This window comes from Cricetulus griseus, chromosome 7 (genome assembly GCF_003668045.3).
Source record: "Cricetulus griseus strain 17A/GY chromosome 7, alternate assembly CriGri-PICRH-1.0, whole genome shotgun sequence".
Lineage (NCBI taxonomy): Eukaryota > Metazoa > Chordata > Mammalia > Rodentia > Cricetidae > Cricetulus > Cricetulus griseus.
Window position 1 is genome coordinate 89089091 of NC_048600.1, and position 25787 is coordinate 89114877.

Below are 25787 nucleotides of genomic sequence, written 5' to 3' on the forward strand. Positions count from 1 at the left end.
AAGCTGGCCTCAAACTTGAGTAACATCCTGCCTCAGCGTCCTGGAATTAGATACACACCACTACACCTTGTCCCAGGACATACATTTAAAGTAGCAGGATGCTTGTGAGTTCTCGAAACTGGGCGCCACTGAGTAGTTGGTACTACAGGTGAGACCCACCGTGCGGTGCTAAAAAGCAGGATCTTTAACTTGACTTTCCAGTGTGTGAATCTCATGGAGATTGTTAGTAAAACAATTCGGGAAACAATCTCTCTGCTTTCAAGAAATTATAACCAAAGACCTAAAGGGAATAAATCAAAGTGAGTCTGCCAAAGTAAATAGTGATATGAGTCCAATATACACTAAATAGGAGCCACGACTTGTGTGTCATTCACTGATGGCTCATTTTCCGAGCCCGGGAATCCCAGAATGTGCTTTGTATTCAGCAAAACTAGGTTCGAGCTGGGCATAGTGGTGCACTCATGTCTCGGCTCTGAGGTGGTAGGTTCGGCTTGGTCTGCATAACAAGCTCCCAGGACATAACAGCGAGACTGTCTCGGGGAAATGAAACCAAACGACGACCAGAGAGTCACTTAAAAGAATGCAAAGGTCCCAAGGAACCGCAGAAATTACTTTGAAGTGCGGAGTGAGGGAGGCCGAGCGGACGGACAGACTATCCTGAGCGTTCCCACGCTGCCCACTCCCGGATTCTGAGGGTAGGCAGACGACAGACAGAACTTTACGCCACGGGACGGTCGCCAGCCAGCCCGAGGCCGCGCGCAACGCTCCCCGCGCCCTCGCCCTCGCGCAAGGCAGGCTGGGAGTGCGGGGCGCCGCCACCCACTCGCACTGTGGTCGGTGAGGGCGGTGTGGCGTCGGGGGCGGATGACTCGCGTCTCTTCGTCTCGGAACCCATCTCCGCTCCGCCTCTGGGCGTTTCGCTCTGCAGTGGAGTCCCGCCTCTGTTTTCCCAACCGCGCCTCACACTCCTGAGCGCTCACGATCCGCCTCCTACGGAAGCCGAGGCACACAGTCAGGATCCGGAAGAAAAACAATTCGGAGGGAACAGTGCCGCTGATACTGGCCACCAAGGAAGGGCTGCTCCGGTTCGCACTGGCTGGAGCGAGGAGTCACGGCGTGGGAATGAAGTCGGCTGCGTGCCTACGGAGGCCGAGCACACCGAAAGTCTCTGTACTCAGGTGAGGACGCATTTATAGGCCGATCGGTTACTGGCGGTTCACTGTCTTCGTTTCAGTCTGATTTGTGGGGCTGGGCACCAAAAACGGTGGAATCAAGAGGACAGGCCTACAAGGCTGCCCTTGTTTGGACCCCCAGACTCTGCCAGGCCAATATTGAATGGGCTGTTAGACCTGATGCCCGTCCTAAACTTGGACTGCCAAACTGGTCACTGCAGATGCTTCCCAAGCAAGTGTCCTGTTGGTTTTTAAGAGCACACAGACAGTAGTGTCTAAGACATTCTTCCCTTCCGCTGTAGAATAGACGTTTTGTTCCTACTTTGCATCAGCAGAACATCATGGGGTCTTCTTGATCCGGTTATGATCTCTACAAATCCGAAATCAGATTTAAATAAGATCCTTTAGAGAAGTGAACCCTGGTCTCATGCTTGCTCTTTAATCACGAGGAACACCGCTAATCGTCCAATTGAGCGTAATCATGGTGCATGGATTCGCTGCTAATTATCAAAACTGAGAACATGGATGATCAATCCCGAATTTTATTCTTTATCCACTTAAAGTGCCTGGGAATACAAGAAGCCATTGAATAAACGGGTTACCTGCCTTAGTCCTCTGTTGGACAGCAGGGGGAGACTGTAAACAGATCAACTAACAGTCAAGAGAGCCTGAGAAGGTAGTTTTTGTATTATTTTGTTTATATTAACAGGGAGAGGCAGGAAGTTGCTTTAAGCTAGCCAAGAAATGTGTTTTACGAGTCATGCTTCTTAGAACATGTACCTCTAAGAACAGGGTCTGGTGGACAGATGTTTCAGAACAGACTGCCCTTCCCTTTTAGGATCCTCAGTATTCCTGGAACTCACAGGCTTCATTTCTGTAGAGTCTTGAGCTCCTGCTTGCTCTGTCCTGGGAACAGTGTGGGCTTCTTGGAGCATTGCTGTAGCAGTATGCTCACTCAAGGGCTCTACAAGTCTTTGCTTTCCTGAACTTGTGATGGGATGTCATGGTGTTTAAGAGCTGCTAATTATTTCTCCTGATACTCTGGGACTTGTCGAGAGCTGAGATTGGGATGTTATTCCCAAACTGATGATTTTTCCCAATAGACAGTAGACTGTTGAGATAGATACTTAAAATCTTGTTAGTTAGAAATTTGTACTTAGGCTCCATGAAGGCCTTGGTAGAATTTGTTGAGTTCCAGGGATCTGTAAGGTAGGCCATGCGGAAGGGAATGTGCTGTTTATTTTGTTCTTTTCTGAAATTTCTGTTCTTGTAACCCTGAGGCCTGTGATCAAGTACAATCAACCTCTAATACCTTCTTGGTGCTCTAGGAATCCATAGGGTGAGGAGAGGGAGTACAGAGTTGCTGACTGAGCCATAGAGGATCAATGAGGTGTAGATAGCTGGAAAGGCTAATGGGTTAACAAACTCCTGGCTGTCCATCTCATCATTTCCTCCTTTTCCTTACCAAAACTCCCGCATTCCCCCTAGCAGCTCGATGTGTCAGGTGCTGCTGAGGTATGGGCAATTATGAAGCTGTGTAGAGGACCCAGTTCAAGGGAAGAGACTCCTGGTTCAGGAGATGAAAGGGAAGGTGAAGCCTTTATAGTCTATTGCTCCTTTTCTTCTTTTCCTGCCACAAGATGAAGAAACAAGCCCGGAACCCTGGTATACAACTTTAATCCCAAAACTTAGAAGGCAGAAGCAGTGTGATTCCCCATGAGCTCCAGACAAGCCTGATTTACATAGGAGTTGGAGGCCAGCCAGGGCCACATAGTGAGACTGTGTCTCAAAAACAATAGACTAACAAACATACAGACACATTTCCCCGTGAGCACTGTGATGGAAACCATTAATAGGCCCAGGCTCCTGCCTATTCCTTAGCCTTCATTCTGTGACTTCATTTAATATCTTTTCTACAGTATACATGTTGTGACATGGAATGTGGCCTCAGCAGCCCCCACTGTGGACCTCAGTGACCTACTTCAACTGAATAGCCAAGACCTGAATCTGGACATATATATCATTGGGTAGGTATCCAAAGGACCCCTTGGCCCTCCATCTCTGTAGAGGGCTGATGTAACCTGACCTCCCTTCATTTTGGAGTATGAAGGTGAGGAGCTTTCATCCTCATCGGGTTTAGCCTCATGTGTCTTGGTCCTGGGTCAGCAATGGTCATGGATTGAAGATCAACAGCCACACCGCTAGGGAAGGGAGAAATCTTGGTCATCAGATCCTAGGTTTGAAAGTCTGATGAAGCCAGTACCAGATGTCTGTGGGAGAAGCAGTATCCTCCAGGCCTGGGAATGAGCCTGACTTGGAACGGTCAGTTTGCAGGAAATGAATTCTGGAATCATAAGCCTTCTTTCTGATGCTGCTTTTGAAGACCCATGGAGCACTCTCTTCATGGATGTGCTTTCCCGTCTGCACTTTGTCAAGGTAAGTTAAAAGTCTGTGGGCAATGGAGGAATGTGTGTCACCTTCACTGTCCCCCAATTGCTTGTATGGTGTGTTTCTCTTTTTCCCACTCAGCTCATTGTCTTCTGTGTTCCTCTTTCTTCCACTTAGCTTTTCATGCTCTTTCCCATTCATTAAAAGGTTTAAACCTCACACCACGCTTGGATCCGCTGGAACTCCTGCCCGCCTTGTGCTGTTCCAGGTTACCTTGGTCTAAGCTATGAGTCCAGTCCAGGGGTTAGTTTCACACCTAGATATCTGTCACCTTAGGAGAATTCCTAGTGGAAATGCTATAGGGCTCATTTACATCTTGGTGCCTATTCCTGTCCCACCCTCCAGTCTCTACTTACTGCCCAGCATGAAATCTCCAAGTATAGTAGTACTTGCTACAAGTCATGGAGTGCTCACTCGGTGCTAGACATTGTAAAAAGCTTTTTTTTTTTTCAAAGATTTATTTATTTATCATGTATACAGTGCATGCCAGAAGGGGGCACCAGTTCCCATTACAGATGGTTGTGAGCCACCATGTGGTTGCTGGGAATTGAACTCAGGACCTCTGGAAGAACAGTCAGTGCTCTTAACCCCTAAGCCATCTCTCCAGTCCCACTAATAAGCTTTTGATGTGTGTTGCTTTACAATTGTAACACTTGGCATTGAAATACTTCACAAATAAACCCAAGGCTCAGAAATCACATGGGCTGTCTGGGATCTGAATCCAGAACTTTCAAATTTCTGAACTTGTGTTCTAAACTATCATATTTTAGTGCCATACTGGTGTATGCTAAGACTGACAGGTAATCCCCAGGGTAATCTGCTGATATCACAGGGAACATGAATATCAAGTTCTCTGTTAGGAGAGGGGAAGACAGGTGTGGTGGAAAGTAGTTCTTAGTCTGAGGGAGCAGTTAAACTGGAAAATAATGATGGGAAGGCTTTAGGTCACTGGGTTTTATTTCTGCCTTGCACCCACAATGAATGCACAAGCACCCAGAGTACACAGTTCACAGCTGCTTGGAAATACTAGAATTCTCTCTGTTCCCTCTCTAGGATGCATTTTACTCTTTAGTATTAATTCTGTTAACTAGTTTGTCTAGGGATGCAGGAACAAGAGCTGTGTGGCCCTCTGACAAGGAGAATACTTGGCTTAGTCCTCCTAAGGCTAGGAAATGCCAGCTCCAGAGCCCTTGCCCTTCCCCCAAGCCCCAATCCACCCCAAGCAAACTGAGAAGCCTCTTCTAAGAGATTCGGAGCTATTTCCTCATGGAGGGAGGAACTTCCTCTCAGTACTCATTTCTTCCCAAGACTTCATGACTCTTCAACCTTGACCAATGGGCAAGGGATTGATTGGTAGTGTGAAATGGAGTCAAGGAAATTAGCTCAGCTTGTGGCAGGGACACAACCCATTCTACTCATGTGGCCTCCTAAAATTGAGAACCGAAAGCAGGCACCTCTCCTTCCCATGCCCAAGCTGGACTGGAGAACCCTATATACAACTAGTCCCTTGTGGGAATTTACCAGCTGTGTGTTGAGAGCTGGAGAATGTTCTTTGCTGTCCCAAACTAGTCTCCTCCTGCCGGTTCCTTTAGCTCCTCCTACGTAGTCTCTTCCCACTGGAACTTTCCCTGGAAGGCTCTGGCTTTTTTTCACAACCCCACCCATTCTCCCAGTCTCCCAGTCCTGCCCTTACTCCCTCCTGTCTCTCCCCTCCAGCTTTCTGCTGCTTGCTCACAAAGTGGACTAGTCTTTATATTGAAGCCCAGTGGCCCAAACCTGCTCTGTTAGTTAGAATTAAATGCAAATCTTCTCCTGAATCTTACCGGCTTCTTGGTTTCTGTCCTGACCCTGGGATTTATTTGGTCCTTCATAATATAGCCCTGCCCAAATTTCTGTTGTCATAGATAGTTGTGAATGGGGAGAAGTAGCAAACTTGAAGTGTAATCAGTGGTAAAGCACTTACGCTAGGTCAGATATTCAATTCCTGTTACTCCCTCCCCCCAAAAACCCTTAAGAGTGTAGGTTAGTATATACATTTGTAGCAGCCTCAGGGGACTCAGGCTCCAGCATCTCCTTTTGTTCAGTACTAAGTTTGGGGTTCCCCCTACTTTGACTCTTCCACTGTGCTAGGGCTGCTCCTGGACTCTGGGATCAAGTTTCATAATTCCTGGAAGGCCCCAGTATAGTTCTCCACCCGGAGATTTCCTCCTTGGCCTTTGCACCTCATGCTCCGGAAAACAGCTACTGGAGTGATGGCTGTAGACAGTCCAGCCCTGAGAGAGAGGGTCACTAAGGATGGCCTTTCCCACCCCACCTCTGTAGCTACCAATAGTAGGCTCTTTGGCAATCCCAAAAAGTCTTCCTAGTTCCTCTGCCTCCCAGAATCTCAATCCTAAACAGAATCAGCAAGCCAGGGACAGTGATTCCTGACAGCTGGGAAAAGCTTAAAACTTCTCCATGGGTTTTAGGTACTTTCCCCACCCAGCTCTGAAGCCTTTCCTCAGTACTCAATTCCAGACCGTGTGCATTGCCTTCACGGACATTCAACTGCAGAATCTGAAGTTATTATTTACATTTTTGCAAATGTGTCCCCTGTTTCCCAGACTAACTTGTGTGTATGTGTGTGTGTGTGTGTGTGTGTGTGAGCATTGATGTTTGCCTACCTGTAAGTCTCTGTGAGGATAGCAGATCTTGAAGTTACAGACAGTTGTGAGCTACCATGTGGGTGCTGGAAATTGAACTGGAATTCCAGGTCCTCTGGAATAACAGTCAGTGCTCTTAATTGCTATGCCATCTTTCCAGACCCTCCCAGACTAACCTTAAACTCCTGATCCTCCTGACTCCACTTCTCAAGTGCTAGGATCACAGCATATGCCATCATGCCTGAATTTCTAGTTATGTGTAACACACACACACACCATTTTCATGGTGCCTTTTTACTAGGCTATGACATGTATAGAAAAGTACTCATTTGCTTTACCAGTATGCATAGGGCTCTGAAATTGGTCCTCAACATTGAGGGGGAAAAAAGGAAGAAAAGTGGATAGGCACAGTAGGTGTAGAGTCAGTGGATCTTTGTATTTGAGTTGCTGTTAGTCAACTCAAGATTCAGAACAGCACTCTAGAAGCTTCTTGCTTGTTCTTGAGTATGTTTAAGTATCCCTAAGCTTCTGGGTGGTGGTGCATGCCTTTAACCCCAGCACTTGGGAGGCAGAGGCAGGCAGATCTCTTGAGTTTGAGGCCAGCCTGGTCTACAGAACAAGTTCCAGGACAGCCAGGGAAACACAGACCCTGTATCAAAAAAAAAAAAAGAAAGAATCCCTAAGCAAAATCAGGCACGAGGCTACATATCTGTAATCCCAGCACTCAAGAGGCCTTGCAGGCTTGCAGGAGGATTGTCAGGTCCAAGTATACCTTGGATACCTAGCAAGACTCTTGTCTCAGCAAGAAATTGACAGAGTGGAAATTGACAGAGCAACACACCTGATAACCTCCATAGTGTTCACCTGAATACAGATATAGACACTCAGATATCACTAAGCCAACAAATAATATCTTCACAGGGCATATGGCATGGTGTTATTCTTGCTTCATCCATGAAAAGAGAGACTGAGAGACGGGGAGGGTACAGAAGGTCTTAGGACTGCATGCATGAGGAGCACCTGCATTTGCAATGGCTGGAAGAATAGTGTCTTTCTAGTGGCGAGCTACCTCGGAAGCCTCTTCTCTTTCCTCCATCCTCAGGACCATAAGCAGAAACTGTTGGGCAGCTGAGAGAAAAAAGGAAAAAAATTAAAATTCAGACTCAAACTGGGCTCCAGGGACTCTTGGGCAGGGCTTTGCAGTGGTTCCAAACTCTTTTAAAAGTCCCTGGTTGGACTTAGAAGGTATACAATTGGCCTTTGCAATTTAATGAGTGATCTTTGCCCTCTGCTGCAGGTCTCCCAAGTCCGTATGCAGGGGCTTCTCTTACTGGTCTTTGCCAAGTATCAGCATTTGCCCTTCATCCAGATCATCTCTACAAAATCCATCCCTACTGGCTTCTACGGGTACTGGGTAAGGACTGAGCCCTTGTCTGAGACTTGAGCTGACAAGGACTGGATGCTTTGGAGCTAAGCAAAACAGGGGAAATGAACTGAGACTGGGTATTCTGTATAGCCTAGGACCCTGCATACCCACCCCCACCTGCAACCCCAAACCCTGCCATATCCCAGCAGGGCCTGGATATTCCTGAGATCCTAGGCTTTGTGCATGGAAAAATTAACTGGGAAGCTGGGGGTCTGTAGCTGAGATCCTGGGGGAGGTAAGACTGCCTCCCCTCAGACCTAGGATGGGAAAAGAGGGGTGTGTATACAATCCAGAGTCTCTCCCCACCCTCCTTCCCACCTGTCCCACCAGGGGAACAAAGGGGGAGTCAACATCTGCTTGAAGCTCTATGGCTACTATGTGAGCATCATCAACTGCCACCTGCCTCCCCATATGTCCAACAATGATCAGCGGCTGGAACACTTTGACCGAATCCTGGAGAGTCAGACTTTTGAAGGATCTGATGTCCCCAACATCCTGGACCATGAGTGAGCCTGAAGCTGCAAACTGTCACCCCTGCCCTCCCCCATGCCAGCCCAGGCTAGCATTGACTGCTGAGTCTACTTCACTGCCAGTCAGTAGTGCTCCATCTCCCAGCCCCTCCCCAACCCTTTCCTGGTGTCCCATCTGCTGTACCACCCAGCTTTGCCTGCCTGATGTCTACCTTCCTCTGGCCTCTTTGTCCTTCCTAGAAACCCTGGACACTTGTAAACATCCTGTGTCAAGGCCCTTGTGGTTCTTGAGTTCACCACGGGGGCTGTTTCTCAACTTTTCCAGATGGCCATTTGGGGAGCAGAGGGCTAGAACCTGCTCTGTATTTGCTATGTGATTATCTGGGCAAGTCCTTTAACTTAAATAGTAGCATTGGCGCCATGCATGTCCTGGCCTTCATCTGCTGCTGTCCTAGAGTCTAGTTTCTCAGTGTCCTCTCAGCTTTTTCCTCCCCAGAAGCCCTTGGGCTCAACAGGCCTGTGCCTCTTCACTGACCTCATCACAAACCCTCAGGCTGCCCTCCTTTTTTTCCTGAAGCCTCATACTGTGGTTTGGAGACATGAACTTTCGCATTGAGGACTTTGGGTTGCTCTTTGTTCAGGAGTGTATAACAAAGCAGTACTACCAAGAGCTGTGGGAGAAGGATCAGGTATCAAGTGAGCAGAGGTCTGGGGTGTGTGTGTGTGTGTGTGTGTGTGTGTGTGTGTGTGTGTGTGTGTAGTGAGCAGAGGTCTGGGGTGTGTGTGTGTGTGTGTGTGTGTGTGTGTGTGTGTGTGTAGTGAGCAGAGGTCTGGGGTGTGTGTGTGTGTGTGTGTGTGTGTGTGTGTGTGTGTGTGTGTGTGTAGTGAGCAGAGGTCTGGGGGTGTGTGTGTGTGTGTGTGTGTGTTGTGTGTGTAGTGAGCAGAGGTCTGGGGTGTGTGTGTGTGTGTGTGTGTGTGTGTGTGTGTGTGTGTGTAGTGAGCAGAGGTCTGGGGTGTGTGTGTGTGTGTGTGTGTAGTGAGCAGAGGGTCTGATGTGTGTGTAGTGAGCAGAGGGTCTGGGTGAGAGTGTGTGTGTAGTGAGTGATTTGAACCTGTCATGGAGGTCTGTGAAATGTTCAGAAAACTCTCATTATCTGGGGTCTGTTCTCCTTTCTCTCTGGATGGGAAAAGGAGTCCAGCCAGGTTTTGTAGGTGGAGGTGGGGCAACCATACTGTCTGCACTCATCTTCCCCTAGAAAAACCATTGGCATGCTCAAGAATAGGGAGCCAGGCTGGGCATTGGCAGCTCACACCTGTAATCTCAGCACTCAGGAGACTAAGGCAAGAGGATTGTTGTGATTTTTATGCCACCTTGGCTACATGAGTTCCAGTCAAGTCTAAGCTATTGTGACAACCTAGCATCCCCCTAAAAACAAGGCAGAGAGAGGAGATGAGCTTTGGCCAGCACTGGCCTTATAATGCATCAGCTTACTTGTAACCCCATTGCCTGTCCTGTCCCTAGCTTGGTTATCTCTGGAAGATAATATGCCACCCCTTTTAGGGCCTTGGCTTTCCTATGTTCCCCTGACACAGGCCTTCTAGGGTCCCCCAGACCTTTGGAAATCAAGGTCTGCTCTCCATAGAAGGGTAGACAGAGAAAATGGCAAACAGCTGCTTCTGCTGGGCCTATAAAGTCACATTTTCAGAAGATAGGGGGATTGCTGAAGCAGTGACAAAGAGGGTGGTGCTGACCTATTCCATCAGGACTGTGGGAAGATGGGGACTGTGTCTTTATCTACAGCTCCGCATTGCCAAGAGACGTGACCCACTGCTGAGGGAGTTCCAGGAAGGTCCGTTGCTCTTCCCACCCACCTACAAGTTTGATAGGCACTCCAACAACTATGATACCAGGTGAGGAGGAAACCACCTTGGAGGCTCTGGAAGTCCCAGTATGCCAGCCAGCTCTGGGAGCAGGGTGGAGGTTGGGGTGTACCACAGAATGGAGGTATCAGGGAAGCAGGAACAGATCCATCCGTTAGCTGTCAGGATGGAACCTCCTGCCCTTCCCTGAGGCACTGGTTATGGGAGCTTCTCAGATTGATCTGAGAGTGGAAGGGAAGGCTGGTGTTAGCAAGAGTGGAGTATAGGGTAGAAAGTTATTGAAGGAGAAGGGTATAGGCAAGAGCAGAGGTAGCCCTAACTTAGGAGGGAAGGCACCAAAGCATTCTGGGAACCCTTGCCTCTGCTTCCCAGGGCCTTCTAGTCCCCATACACGGGTACAAAATTACCTAAGATAGTTATTCACACTAAGTTCCCTGCCCAAAACTCTGAGCAGGTCAAATATGAAGAGATGAAAATAATGGAAAATCAGTTGTGGTTTTGCACAGTTGTAATATTTGTACCTGTGAGGTGCAAGCTAACCTCTCTAGCAAGTTCAAAGCCAGCCAAGGCTAAGTGAACCCCTGTCTTTAAAAAAAAAAACAAAAAAACCACCCACCTGGAGCTGGCTCAGTGGTTAGGAGCACTGGTTTCTCTTCAAGAAGACTCAGGTTCAACTCCCAGCACCCACATGGCAGTATCTAACTGCAGTTTGAAGGGGATCCAACACCCTCACATAGATATACATGCAGGCAAAACAACAATGCACATGGAATGAAATAAATAAAAACAGGCAAATGACAACAGCAAAGTCACCTACCTAAAGAAAAGCAAGGAAGGAAAAAGTTAAGTTCCCAGAGAACAATACAGAGGAGGTACTCATGGGCTGCTCTTCACACTGCTGTCCTCAGCTGCAAACCACTTCATCTCTGGTGCTGTCGCTCATGAAATGGGCATGATCGGTGTACATAACTCGTGGGGCTTGGACCTTGCATATGCCTAACCCAGGACCTGGTATCCAGTGAGCATGGGTGATATCTGTGGCTGTTACTTTGATTGGTCTCTTCAGGTGGGGTGGTAGTCTCTCTGAAGAACTATCTAAGAAGCTAAGAAAGGGCCAGGTCACTACCAAAACTCGAGGCTCAAAAGGAGAACATGAACAGCCTGTCAGCAGGTTCCTGACCAGCTTTGAGCACAGATTACTAGGGAGGCAGACGCCAGCAGAGTGGCCCAGACCCCTGGCAGTAAAGGGAAAATAGTTATCTCCACAGCAGGCCAGGGCAGAAGGTAGTAGCTATGAACTTCATGTATGGAAATGGTTTGACAGCCTGAATGTCCTTACCAAGGAAACAGGGAGAGGGTGTACCATTTCAGGAATGTGGAGCAATGCAGGGAAGGGCTATGGCTAGGGCAGTGTACACAAGTAGAGGCAATGCATTCCAGAGAGAGCAGCCTGGCAACAGAGTAGACGGGACAGTAGGTAAGAGGACAAGCTCTGGCTGGCTGATGTGACTGACCACAGCTGCAGGGAGACTCTGCTCTCTACAGCCATTCATTGAACTTGATCAGTCATGTGGAATTGGATGGTCTCAAAAACTGGCTGGGGCCTTGGAGGCCAGCACCTTAAGATCTCAATGTGAACTGGACCTGTAACTCAGTGGTAGAAGAGTTGGCTAGCACCTGGGTTCAATACTTAGTAAGTCGGGTGTAATTCTCCCCAGAGAGCCTACGAGCAGACTGGAAGTCCTTGCAAGCAGCTGGATCTGGGCTAGAGCTGGCAAGGTCTCACAAGGTAGTTAGGTAGTAAGAACAGGCCCTCAGGTGGCTTAGCTAGTTATGAGCTGGGCTCAGATCTGATTCTCTGGACTTGGTATTGCTTTTTCATCTGTAGTACCTCATCTCAGCTTAGGGCTAGGTCCATAGCTCTGGTATACTTGCCTAACATATATAAAGCCCTGGGTTGCTTCGGCAGAAGACCCCACCCCAAGAATTCATAGACAGTCTTTCCAGCAGGAGCAAAAGGGGAGAATCAAGACAAAACACAAAACCACTAAGGAGGAGGCAGATGCTTATTACTGTATACTCGCTCATAGCGACTGACATGGTGCTCTTACAGCATAACTTAGTTCTTCACATATACTCATTAGGCAGACAGTACTGTCACTGACCTTGTATTAAAAAGGAGGGCTGGTGAGATGGCTCAGTGGGTAAAAGTGCTTGCCATGCAATGACCTGAGTTCAATCTCCAGAACCCACAGTGGAAGAATAGCACTGATTCCTACAAGTTGTCTTCTGACCTCCACACATGCCATGGCAAGCATACACTTTTTTTTCTTTTCTTTCTTTTTTTTTTTTTTTTTTTTTTTTTTGGTTTTTTGAGACAGGGTTGGTGGCATGCGCCACCAACCACCAATGCCCGGCGGCAAGCATACACATTAAATAAATTTATTTATGTTTATTTGATTTTATTTTTGTTTTTTCCAGACAGGGTTTCCCTATGTAGCTTTGGGGCCTATCCTGGCACTTTCTCTGTAGACCAGGCTGGCCTGGAACTCACAGAGATCTTCCTGTCTCTGTCTTTTGAGTACTGGGATTAAAGGCCTGCACCACCAACCGCCAGGCTAATAATAAGTAAATTTAAATAAGGAGAATAGATCTCAGGTACTTCTATGCCAGTTAGTAAGAAACTTTGTGATCCTGGAAGAATCTGAACTCTATCTAGTCTGCCTGCTGCAGAGCTATGAATTTTTGGTGGTGCTTAGAGCCCTTTAAGAGATGTCTAGGCAGGAACAGTGAATATCATGATTTCCTGTTTAGGGCCAGTGATAGCTGTCACTTCCTGTGATGGACATTGCTGAACCTACCTGGAGAACAAGCATTCCAGTTCAGACATAATCAGTGCTAGGAAGCTCCACAGCCCTGGATTGCCAGTAGGCCTGCACATGCTGTGTAATCCCAGGGCTCGGGAGATGGCTCAGTTGGTGAAGTTCAGATTCTCAGCATCCATTTTAAAGTATATATGCCAGGGATACCGTCTCGAGAGACAGCCAAATCTCTGGAACGCATTGATCAGCCAGACTGTGACCAGACAAATGGTACTGCCAGATTCAGTAAGGGACCCTGCTTCAAAAAAGAGGATGGAAAGCCTGGTGTGGTGACTTACACCTTTAATCCTGCACTCGGGAGACAGAGGCAGATGGATCTCTATGAGTTCGAGACCAGCCTGGTCTACAGAGTGAGTTCCAGTACAGGCTCCAAAAAAATACAGAGAAACCCTGTCTCGGGGGAAAAAAAAAAAAAAAAAAAAAAAACAGGCTAGAGAGCAGAGACTGAAAACAACACTTTGGGCCTCTGCACACATGCATACACTCACACAAAAACCTAAAAACACCAAAACCCATACACCATACACACACCAAAAAAACCCAAAATACAAATAAAAATATAATCCCAGCCACTTGAAGGACAGAAGCATAAGGATCATGTCTTCTAGGCCAGCCTGCGCTACATAAGTGCAGGAGACATAGCCCTGTGCTAGAACCTCTTTATGTGTTTGACACCTAACACTGACAAAGTAAACCTATAGTGAACCACTGCTGTTCTCTTAATTCCCAGAACGGAACCTGGATTTAATTTATGTTCATCCCACATATACAGACAGTGCCTAGCCTATGTTTGAATCAGGAGCCTGAAACATGTATTCAAGCAATACTAGCAAAGGGACCCACAAATGGCAGGGAGAGCCAAATAGTCACGATTAGCTTGACTAGGAGTCAGCCAGTACATTTCCAGAACTTGAAGTAGTACCAAAGGAAGCTGACAGCCAGACACAGGAGGGGTCAATTACACTTGCCAAGGAGAGGTGAATCTGTTTGTTTTTGCAGTGAGTGGTTGAACCCAGAGCCCCACTGAACTATATACACCTCAGTCCCTAGGAAAGTCTACTGAAGGAGGCAGCAGTGTTGGTAGAGTTAAGTGGGACAGGCCCTCTAGTCCATCAGCAGCACTGGCCTGTTTAGCTGTCCTAAGGGGCTCTAGGTGATTTGTGTCTGTCTAGCTATACAAAGTGACTGTGAATGATTTGTGTGCAGAGCATGGAATGCAGCTTTCATCTGCTGTGCAGTGTCCCTGAGCCAAGATGTAATGAGAAACGAGGTCAGCTCCATTACAGCGGAGGGTGGAGGGGCTGAGAGTGGGGCGGGAAATCCTGTTAGAGTCAGGGATTGCACCGGGTGCTGTTACAGTAACCATTATGGATGCAGAATGGGCATGGAGCAGAGGGTCTTAGGATCAAAGCTAGTCAAGGCTGTCACGGACACCGTAAGTGCATGACCACTTAACCATGATCCCGAGTTCAGAGAGACACTTAAAAGCTCTCCATAGGGAGTTGAAGTGAACGTGTTCCCGTATATGGAAACTGAGCGAGAGTATCATTTGCCACAGCTACTCTGGGGTCAGTAGATTGGTTCTGTGGTTGATGTGTTTTTTGTTTTTAGAATTTTTAGAGAAGTTTGCAGTGTCTTGTGGCTTTAGTTTTCTCAAAGTTCAAGCATGTTCATTCATTTGAAAAACAGTTATACTCAAACTATCCAGCCAGAAAGCCTTAGTGAGATTGATCTCCATTGTAGTTCTGGCTTCTCTGAAGGGAATTAATGGGTTCACAGAGGTGAGGGGGATTGAAAGAAGCTTAGTGAAGGTACATAGACTTTGTAGTCAGCAGATCTGGGCAAGCGTCCTGCTTCCACCAGGAAGGAGTAGCAACTCCCAGCTTTAGAAAAATGTGACTTGTAAGATAGGATCATGGGGGCTAGAGAGATGGCTCAGAGCACTTGTTACTGAACCTGGGTCCTCTGCAAGTGTAACCAAGCACCAGCATGGCCCCTCACAACTGCCTGTGACTCCAGCTCCAGAATATCTGTGAGCAATGCATACATGTGGTACATAAAAATACATGCAGTGACACCCATACACAAAAAATAAAAATGAGTAAATCTTTTTTAAAAGATGAGCCGGGCGTTGGTGGCGCATGAGTTTAATCCCAGCACTCAGGAGACAGAGGCAGGTGAATCTCTGTGAGTTTGAGGCCAGCCTGGTCTACAGAGTGAGTGCCAGGACAGGCTCCAAAGCTACACAGAGAAACCCTATCTCGAAAAACCAAAAAAAGAAAGAAAAAAAAAGATGAAGGGTAGGCTCACTGTAGAGGAGTCAGTGAGTAGTACACACCAAGAATCCATTTCAAATAAGAAATGGAGAACTTGAAGAATAGATACAATGACATATTTAATTTGTCTTTTGTTTCCTGTCTTGTTTGTCAAACAAGCCCAAGTTACTAGGGGTGTGGCCCAGTGATAGTTATCTACTACATGCCCTTGGTTGCATCCAAGCTGCAAAAATAATCTTGTTGACTCTGGTTTGGTTTGGTTGGTTGATTTTTGTTTTTATATTGTTTTGAGATAGGGTCTCCTGCTGTCGTAGAACTTGTGTAGACCAGGCTGGCCTTGAACTCACTGCCTCTGTTAGGATTAAAAGCATGCACCATCACACCTGCCTGCCTGACCCTGCTTCTTAATCTTACTTGCCTGACATATGGTAAACTCTACTGGAAAAGATGAACAGTGCAGATGTTAAAGAAAAGATAGGAAGAAGGGCTGGCTGAGAAGTACTGAGGAGGGAGGAGGCAGACTTTGGTTCAGGATTGAGGATTAAAGGCATGCGCCACCAACACCCTGCTGAGGTCGGGTTCTTAACCATCTCCAAGAGTTGGGGAGAAGCTGTGCCTTGAAGCAGAAGTGCATTTGTGTGGCTTTTTATCAAGTTGTAAGCTTTGCTGGGCACCTCATGTTCATGATGACCAAGGTTTTCCAGTCATCCTAACACTGGGGAGGCAAAGGCAGGTGGATCTCTGTGAGTTTGAGCCTATCCTGGTCCACATAGTGAGTTTCAGGCAGGGGTCTATAGTAAGACCCTGACTCTGAACAAACAACAGAAAGCCAGAGGAATAAGAGTCTGGAAGCAACCTTAGGAACTGACAAGCAGAAGGTGGTTTAGCCAGAGTTTCCACTTCTTGGCCACTCCTTGATGCCTCAGCTTCTTTGAAGTAAGTGCTGTTATCACCCCATCTTAAAATTCAAGAAACTGTGCTAGAGAGGTGATGTCACTTGCCTGAGGGCATAGCTCTGGGTTAGCAGACCAGAACCTCCCTCCAGCTGGCCTCTGATTCCAGAATTGAGTTCACCATGGTATCATCCTCACTCGTTGAAAGATGTGCTGCTACTTAAATGACAAGAGTGCATTGGACGTGTTTAGTAACAATAGGACTGAAGAAAGCAGAGACAGAAACTCTTTCAGAGTGAGTGGGACATAGGAGACTGACTGTACATTAAAACTTGAGGCACTTTTTTGTTCATTGTGTTTTATTTGTAATTGTTTTAATTCTTTTTTTCCAGAGAGGGTTTCTCTGTGTAACAGCCCTAGCTGTCCTGGACTAGTTCCGTAGACCAGGCTGGCCTTGAACTCACAGATCTGTCTGCCTCTGCCTCCTGAGTTCTGAGATTAAAGGTGTGTGCCACCAACACCCAGCTCATCTTAATTTCTTTTTTTTTTTTTAAGATTTTATTTATTATGTATACAACATTCTGCTTCCATATATATCTGCACACCAGAAGAGGGCACCAGATCTCATTGTAAATGGTTGCGAGCCACCATGTGGTTGCTGGGAATTGAACTCAGGACCTCTGGAAGAGCAGTCGGTGCTCTTAACCTCTGAGCCATCTCTCCAGCCCTCATCTTAATTTCTTAATTGATTCATTGTGTGTGTACACACATGGGAATCAGGGAACAGCTTTCAGAAGTTGGTTCTCCTCCACCATTTGGGTTCAGGGATCAAACTCATATCTTTAGGCTTGGTGACAAGTGTTCTTGAGACAGAGTTGCTAACCTCAAATTTACTTTGTCATTGAGATGGATTTTGAATTCATAATCCTGCCACCACGTCCCAAGTACTGGGATTACAGATGTGAGCCACCAAGCCCATCTTTTTTTTTTTTTTTTTTTTTTTTTTTTGGTTTTTCGAGACACGGTTTCTCTGTGGCTTTGGAGGCTGTCCTGGAACTAGCTCTACTAGACCAGGCTGGTCTCAAACTCACAGAGATCCACCTGCCTCTGCCTCCCGAGTGCTGGGATTAAAGGCGTGCGCCATCGACGCCCGGCTCACCAAGCCCATCTTGTTTGTGTTTTTAAGATAGCATCTCATTATGTAGACCAAACTGGCCTTGAATTTCAGTGACAAGTCAAAGTTACAAGGTAGAGTATTGTGAAAATACTGGCATTAAATGCTTTGGAAGCAGAAATCAGATGTTAGGGGCAGCTTTATGACGAAGTACTGGAATCAGGCCTCTCCTGGTGAAGGGTGTTCTGGACCACAGAGCTGGGACAGTAGAGTGCGTTTGCACACATGGTGGAAGATGAGTCAGGGTGAGAAGTCAGACTTCTGAATTGCCTGAAAGCTTGCTTGAGGACTTGTGTTAGAGGCAGTGAACACCTCTAAAGATTTTTGTTTTGTTTTATTTTTTTGTTTGTTTGTTTGTTTTACGAGACAGGGTTTCTCTGTAGCTTTGGAGGCTGTCATAGAATTCACTCTATAGACCAGGCTGGCTTCCAACTCACGGAGATCCACCTGTTTCTGCCTCCCGACTGCCGGAATTAAAGGCGTGTGCCACCAATGCCCGAAACCTTTAAAGATTTTATTGTTATAGGAGTTATTGTTATAGGAGAGAGCAGGTGATGTGCACGTCTACCAAGCACACGTGGAGCTAGAGCACAACTTTGAGGAATTGGTTCTCTCCTTCCACTATTGGTTCTGGGAATGAACTCGGGTCTTTGGGCTTTGCTGCAAGCTCTTACAGGCTAAGCTGTCTTGCTGGCCACTTAAGATTTCAGGTAGAGAATTATCAGATGAGGTTTTGCTACTGTGGGGGAAGGATCCTCTGCTGAAGGAGAGGATTGCAGAAGTAACAGCCTTCCCCCTCGAAAACCCTCCCCCATCACAGGCTGTCTGCCTTGTTCCCATCTAAAGGATGAGTTTAGTGAATGACCAACCCAGTAGCTGCCAGTGGAGCTGGATGGGGTCAGATACCTGCCTGACTAGTGACCTCTGTCACTAGAGGAAGAAAGCCGGTTTTGTTTTGTTTTTCAAGATACGGTTTCTCTTTATAGTCCTTACTATCTATCCTAGAACTCACTCTGTAGACCAGGCTGATCTCAAACTCAGAAATCCAACTGCCTCTGCCTCACAGGTGCTGGAACTAAAGGTGTGTGCCACCCACCCCACCCACGGCTAGAAAGCATTTTTTTTTTTTAAATTTGGGGTTTGTTTTTGTTGTTGTTATTGTTGTTGCTTATGTCTTTTGTTTGTTTGCTTGTTTGTTTGGGTTTTTGTGTTTGTGTATATGTATGTGGGTGCACTGGCCCATTGTCCATGCATGTGTCTGTTGACAAAGGCCAGCATCAATGTCTTCATCGTGGTATACCTTTTTAAGAAGTTTGATTTATTCATTTTTTATTTTATGTGTGTTTTGCTTCCCTGTATCTGTGTACTACATGCATGCCTAGTGCTCACAGATGTCAAAAGAGGGCATCCGATCCCCTGGAATTGGAGTTATAAATGATTGTAACCAACTTCATGGGTGCTGGGAATTGAACCCAGGTCCCCTGAAAGAGCAGCCACTGCTCTTAACTGCTTAGTCATCTCTCCAGTGCCCCATTCCCCCTTGAAACAGGAACTCGGTCAACACTGGCTTGGACGTTTATGTAGCCCAGGCTGACCTCAGAGTCAAAGTGATCCTCCTGCCTTAGCCAGCTGAGTGCCAGGATTATAGGTGTGAGCCACCATGCCTGACTCTCGGCTGAGTTTTTGGAGAGAAAGAGAAAGAGAGAATGAATATGAATGTGTGTAGGTTAGATATCTGTGTCTGCTGTCGTCTTTGGTTGTTTTTTACCTTTTTAAAAAGCTATAAACTTTTTTTACATTTTTAGTGGGGGGGTGCACTTACAATCTTGCAATGGCAAACAGGACAGCTTCTGAGAATTGGTTCTCACTATTGCTTTCTACCCTGTGGGTTCTGAGACTCAAACTGGGGTTATGAGGCTTGGTGACAAATACTTTTACTCCTTGACTTTTTTTTTTTTTTAAGATGGGTGTCTTTCCATAGCCCTGGCTGTCTTAGAACTCACTATACAGATCAGGCTGGCCTAGAACTCACAGAAATTCACTTGCCTCTGCCTCCTCAGGGCTAGGATTAAAGGTGTGCACCACCACCCCTGGCTCCCATGTTGTTGTTTGAAGATCACTTATTGATCTGGAGCTCACCAATTCAGTTATACTGGCTGGCTAGTGAGCTCTAGCTGTCTGCCTGCCTCCACTCTCCTTAGTCCTGGGTTTACAGATGAGTGCTGCCAGACCTTACTTACATGGTTTTGAATTTTACAAAGATTTGAATTCAGACCCTCATGCTTATATGTCAAGCACTTTCTGATGACTTTTGAGAACAAAGTATCACAATGGGAGCTTGGGATGTAGTTCATTTGGTAGAGTGCTTGCCTAGCATTTACAGAAGTCCTAAGTTGGATGCCTAGCACCACATAAACCGGGCATGGCAGTACACACCTGTGCTCCAGGCACTGATGAAGGCAGGAGGATGAGAAGTTCAAAGTCATCCCTGCCTTTACTGAGACTCAGGAAACCCTGTGTAGCCACAGTGACCGAGTTCTACAGAGAGCCTATTTCATGCTGAAGGTTGTTCTAGATCTAGAGGCGATTCAGCTCATCTAGTCATCCTAGCAGCCCATGAGGTAACAACTGCTCTCATGTCCATTTTGCAGATGAGGAAGCTGGAGCCTAAGAGGGTTAAGGCTTGGTGGTTCAGAACATGTGCTCTGTGGTCATGCTGCTTGCTTGGCCTTGAGTCCTGGATGCACCACTTGGTAACTCTTTGGGGAAGTTACTCCCATTTTAAGACTCAATCTCCCTATGTAAAGGGTGAGTGGTAACCATACTAACCATTGTGGTAAGCATCCCCCAGATTCGTGTCCGAGTCTCCACAACTTCAGAACCCAACATAGCTGCTTAGCTGCTTTTTTTCCCCCTTTGTTTTATTTAGAAATGCCTTGAATGGAATGTTCCTAAATCAGAGTTTAATTCATAAAAATGTGGATTTAGGCAGAAGGTCTTTGGTTGGTTCCTGTTGCGTCTACTGGATACGTTGACTTCCAACCCAGAAGTCCTGGACTGCTGGTAGACCCCAAGCAAGCATGTGGAGGCACATTTCTGTCATGTCAGGGCACGTCTTGTTAACCCCTTTTCTTTCCATTCTTTTTTTCTACGCTAAGTGAGAAAAAACGAAAGCCTGCATGGACTGACCGCATCCTGTGGAGGCTGAAGCGGCAGCCACAGACCAGCCCCTTGGTCTCCAGGCTGCCAAGCTCCTACTTCTCGCTGACACTGAAGAGCTACGTCAGCCACATGACCTACAGCATCAGTGACCATAAGCCTGTCACTGGGACCTTCAACTTGGAGGTGAACTTCTGGGCTTCTCTTGGCAGAGGGGTGGCTGTGCTGGGCCACACCACCAGATCCCCTAGGGCTGAGCTTTGATATCAGGCAAACTAAGGACACCTGTAGGAAGACATGATTGCCTTTCCTCTCCGGTTAGGTATCCCAGTGTTTTGAGGAGCTGTTGATGGCTCCTTCTGTCAAAAAAAACATGTCCAGGCCTTCTGTGAATAGGGTTCTGTTTCCTCTTGGGACTCTCCCTTGAGGTTAATGAGTTCCATCATGCTTATTACCTGTGTGAAGTGGAACTTCCTTTTATTTGTCCTAATTGTATCTAGATCAAGTTGCAGAGGGAGCTCTCTTCATCCTTTGTATCTTGCCACCTAATAACAAGGCAGTATTGGCCACATTTAGCTTTCTGCTCCCCTCAGCTTCAGCACTGGCCCTTCCACATTTTTACAGCTGTTATCACCACAGCATCTCCCTACAAAACTGAATTGGGGCCTTTGAGAGAAAGACCTTGGAAAAGAATAGCTTTCAGACCTCTCTACTTAAAGCAGTTCCCTCTTCCCGTCCACACTTACCCTTAGCTCTGGGCTCTGAGCTATCTACCTGGTTCTAGACCCCATTCCCGTGACAGGACAAGCTCTCCCTCTGACAAGCCCCTTTGGCCATCTCTCTCCTGCTGGTCAGCTAGAGTAGCCTAGCAAAGTTCTATGCCCACTGCTCTGGATGTCCCTGTTGCCCCCACCACCCTGGAAGGACACAATAAGGATTACAGCCTACCTCCCACTCTTGTGTTTAGCTGAACCCACGGATGTCTGTCCCACTGATCACCATGATGCCTGAATGCCTGTGGACCATGGAGAACGACATGTTGATCAGCTATACCTCCACCCCAGAGTTCCTCAGCAGCCCCTGGGACTGGATTGGACTATACAAGGTGATGTGGCAAGCATGGCAGGGAGTCCATCATTCCCCAGTTTGTCCATCATTGGGGATCACGGGATCTGGCCAGAGACCACTGAAGAGTTTACCCTTGTTCACCCCAGAGGTCCTTACCAACTTAGGGCCTGTCAGGGAAGGGAAGACAGTGCAATGGCCAGCCCCAGCAGTAAGACCACCTTCTCCTTAGGATGTTCTCTAGCTCTCATGCCCTCCTCAACCACTGACTGATTGCCTGATCTCCACTCACAGGTAGGGATGCGCCACATTAATGACTATGTGTCCTATGCCTGGGTTGGCGACAACCAAGTCTCCTATGGCAACCACCCACATCAGGTACATCTCCAACATGCAAATTTGACTAAATATTCTTGCCTTCTGGAAGGAAGAAAGGAAGGAAGGAAGGAAGGGTTGGATAATTTACCACTATGCTGGGAAGGGCCCAGGGCCCTAGAGCTGACACTATTCCTGTTGCCCCAGGTATACATCAACATCAGTAATGTCCCTGAAACTGAGGATCAATTTCTTCTCTGTTATTATAGCAACAATCTCCACTCTGTGGTAGGGATAAGTCAACCCTTCAAGGTAAGAGTGCTGGTGGGAGAAGAGGGAGGTAACTTTAAAGGACTTGAGTCCATTGTTAGTGCTCCAAGGCAGCAGACCTGGGAGGCGCCCTGTACCTGTGGGGATGTATCTGTTGGGTGGGGCATTGGGAAAGTGGAGGAGACCTCTGCTTACCTCTCCTGACACCTGTTCTACCCCTGCAGATCCCGCTTCGCTTCTTTTTGAGGGATGACACACTGTCTGATCCACAGATCTGAGCCCAGATGGGAGTCAATGAATTCAGGGCGGAGGCTAGAGCTGGAAGCCAGATCTGCTTCAGCACTGCCAGGAGCACTGGGTCTGGCCCGGCCCCTAAGGAGGCAGCTGAGTATCCTCCAGCTCCCAACCTCCCAGGGGAGCTCAGCCAGACTCCTCTGCTCTCTCCAGGCCAGATGAACTGGCCATTTAATACAGGTTTTTGTTACTGAGGTGTGATTGAAACAAAGTAGTGTGTCAATGGTGAAGACTTGGGGCATTCCACTGCATATGGAAAAGACCACTAGCTTGCATGCCATTTTCTTTATTCTCCCTTCCCTCCTCCCCAAACACTCCCTCTCACACCCAAGTAGTTGTGCCAGGCACATGCCCCATTTGGCACAGGCCTGCATTCCTTTCACGCCGTCCTGGGCCTCGAGCTGCCTGGGAGAGGGAGATGTTCACATTTGTACAGGCCCCATAAATTGGGTGGCATAAGCCAACCTGGGTTCCAGAAATCTTGGTGTCTCATAGTTGTCCCCATGGGGATGAGCGGAGGCTCTGAGATCCCTGTCTGCAGTTGAAGAACTATGACAAAGTAGATGGTATACCTACCTCTACCCTATAACGTGGACTCTGATCAGGAAGTTCTAGGGCCTAAGCAGAGCAAATTGTATAGACCCAGGTTAGCTTCTGCAGGTGAGTGAGGCCCCATGTTCCCAATCTGCCCTTTACAAAGGGTTGACAGGCCTTGGAGGAACTGTGGCCACATTCCTGTTGGGTGGTCCTTTAGATGAAGATCAGCTGCTGCTACTCCTATCATTAGTCACTGAGAACACACTGCTTCTCTCTCGGGGCCTGCTGAGACCTAGATGGGAAGCAGCAGAGGAGCTGGACTCAAGACACTTTGAAAGACCTAGCAGCAAGAAGCCTCAGCATTCTGCAGGCACCATGTGGATATAGCCTGTGCCTATTCCTGCTGGTTGCCTTCTGCCAATAGTGATTCAACACCCCTTCTCCCAAGAGAAGACACCTCAGGGAGTCTTGTCTTATAACTCTCACATCCATCTTGTGACCTGAGACTGAGAGTCACTCCAGTTACTCTAGGTTCTGTATTCTATTTTGAGAACCACCGTGTGTTAAGAATTACCCCCCCCCCCGGCTTCTAGTGAGCCCTGGCTGTCTGTTCTGTGTGAGTTGTTAAACTGAGGGATAATTATAAATGTGGCTTTTACACTTGCATGTGGCTCCTTTGATGGGGGAGAAGACCAGGATATAGGTATGGGGCCTAGAGACTGGACCTGCATCTGTGATCCATCCTACCCTATCTTACCCACAGGAGTCTCTGTTATCTAGAAAATACAAATGACATACCTGTTGACAAGTCACTGAGAGAACCATTGCCAAAACCCTTCAAGAACACTAATGGCATCGCTATTCTGACTCACCAAGCCCTGGGGCTGGCTCTAGGGCCCAGGGGTCCCAATACTTTCCCACACACTCCCCTCTACCCTTCCTATACTTAGAAACACTGCCCTGGTGTCGCAGTGCACGGTCCCTCCTGAACTGAGAAGGGTGAGTTCAGCTGTGATTGAGAGGCGGAAAAAGGAAGGGGATTGCTCCCTCTCAGGCCCTAGGCAGGATATGGCTGTTCTGGGCCCACCCCTGACCCATTGGGTGGAAACAGGAAATATGTGAGACTTGGTGTGTGCTGGGTCTCTGTGCCTGGCTCCGAGACTGATAAGAGCCATTGTGTGGCCACTGGGATGAGCCTGCCCTGGATAGATGTGCTTCCCAAAGGAAGGAAGCTTTATAGGCCTTTCCTGGGCGGGGGAAGCTGAGGGAGAAAAGGGAAGGTGCCCGATCATCGGTGTCAGCACAGTCCCAGGGGTTCTCTGCCCCTCCCGTGCCAGCCTCTCCTGGAAAAGTCTGTTTCCCCTGGCTTCTCCATTCTCATTTCCTATAAGGAATGGCTGGAGACCCAGAGCTCAGTCCCAGGCCAGGAAAATGTCAGCTGTGATTTAGCAACAATGAAAACAGAAAAACAGGAACACTGTGTGTGTGATGGGGGGGTGCAGCTGAAAATAAACAGGGGAGTACACACCCAAAGGACCCAGGAACTTACCTTGAGGCTCTAGTAGTGGGTAGGGCAGAGGGCTCTTGCTCTTCCTAACATCATCTGCTCAGCATGGCCGGCCCTGGCCTCTAAAACAAGCTGTAGTCAAGTGGTAGCACACACCTTTAATGCCAGCACTCAGGAGGCAGAGACATGCAAGATCTCTGAGTTCCTTCGAGGCTAGCCTGGTCTACAGAGTGAATCCAGGACAGACAGACAGGGCAACACACAGTCCCTGTCTCTAAAACAAACAAGTGTAGTCAAGTGGTCAGCACATGCCTGTCCTCTCAACACTCAGATCACTTGAGTCCAGGAGTTCAAGACTAGCTTAGACAACATTCAAAACATTCAAAGAAAATTTTTAAGGTGGGGTAAAGCTCACTACCTTCAGAGGCACCTGAGTTGCAGGGACCTCAAGAGGGGCAAAGCTGCATAAGGGATCCTCTTGGCTTGTAGAAAGACGTGACCTCTGATTAGAGGAATGGTGATTTGGCTCTCTCACTGGTCTGGGAGAGGGCAGCTTGAGAGGCCCTGCCAAGGAGTTGCTGGGAAGGGAGTTGGGGGTTGTCTCCTAACCTTTGACCTGGAACCCAGGGTCCCTCATGGGTGGATGCATCAGCGCCTCTGGTTACCTGAGACAACAGGCATTTCCTCCATCCTTCAGCCCCTCCTCTTCCTGCCCCAACCCTCTGGCCAAGAGACCTCCCAATCAGACCTGGACTGCTCCAGCTGTGTCCTGAGAAGCTGGACCAGCCACATCCCCTGGGGCTGGAGTTGAAGCAGAACCAACTGGCTAGCCCAGCGTGAGCCAGTGCAGCGGCCAGAGCCAGTGGGCCGCTGGGCAGTTTTTTCGTTCTTCAGGCTGGCTCTCCACACATCGGAATGGCACTACAAGTAGAACTGATACCAACAGGGGAGATCATCCGCGTGGTCCATCCCCACAGACCATGCAAACTTGTAAGCTGGGATGATACTGTGGGCAGGGAGGAATGGTGGTTGGGGCTCTCCTGGACTGGGTGGCCTCCAGTACATCCATCTGGAAAGGGATGAGCAGTGAGGACCTGTTCCGATCTTTGATGGGGACAGAAACCATTAGGGCAAGAAGTAGAAAGAAGGGGTAAAGGATCGTAGGCTACTAGAAGGAATTTTTTCAAATCAGAGGTTTGGATTTGAATTCCTCTGCCAGCTCCCTGAACCTAAATGGACTTAGCTGGAAACTGCACATAGATAGCAAGATGACAGTGCTCAGACGCCAAAAGACTAATGCATATAAAAGTTGCAGGCGCACAGTACAATTAGTGCCTTCCCTATGCCCGCCGGGCGCACACAACTGGCATTGTCCA

At 47.7% G+C, this 25787-nt stretch overlaps 1 protein-coding gene across 2 annotated transcripts; it reads left to right on the plus strand.

Moving 5' to 3' along the window:
• The first annotated feature begins 844 nt into the window (after positions 1 to 844).
• Positions 845 to 23568, plus strand: Inpp5k (inositol polyphosphate-5-phosphatase K). 2 transcript variants are annotated; one of them, XM_027426729.2, is made up of 12 exons: positions 851 to 1178; positions 3092 to 3199; positions 3500 to 3608; positions 7560 to 7676; positions 8019 to 8194; positions 8736 to 8847; positions 9960 to 10069; positions 20423 to 20609; positions 21391 to 21528; positions 21783 to 21866; positions 22011 to 22115; positions 22298 to 23568. In XM_027426729.2, exons 1-12 carry the CDS (start codon positions 1123 to 1125, stop codon positions 22349 to 22351), a joined length of 1356 nt encoding a protein of 451 aa, XP_027282530.1. In that variant the 5' UTR covers positions 851 to 1122; the 3' UTR covers positions 22352 to 23568. The 2 variants fall into 2 exon arrangements, with proteins under 2 accessions (XP_035303098.1, XP_027282530.1); XM_035447207.1 differs by lacking the exons at positions 21783 to 21866; positions 22011 to 22115; positions 22298 to 23568 and adding an exon at positions 21721 to 21747 and having other exon boundaries at positions 845 to 1178.
• Positions 23569 to 25787: the final 2219 nt, after the last annotated feature.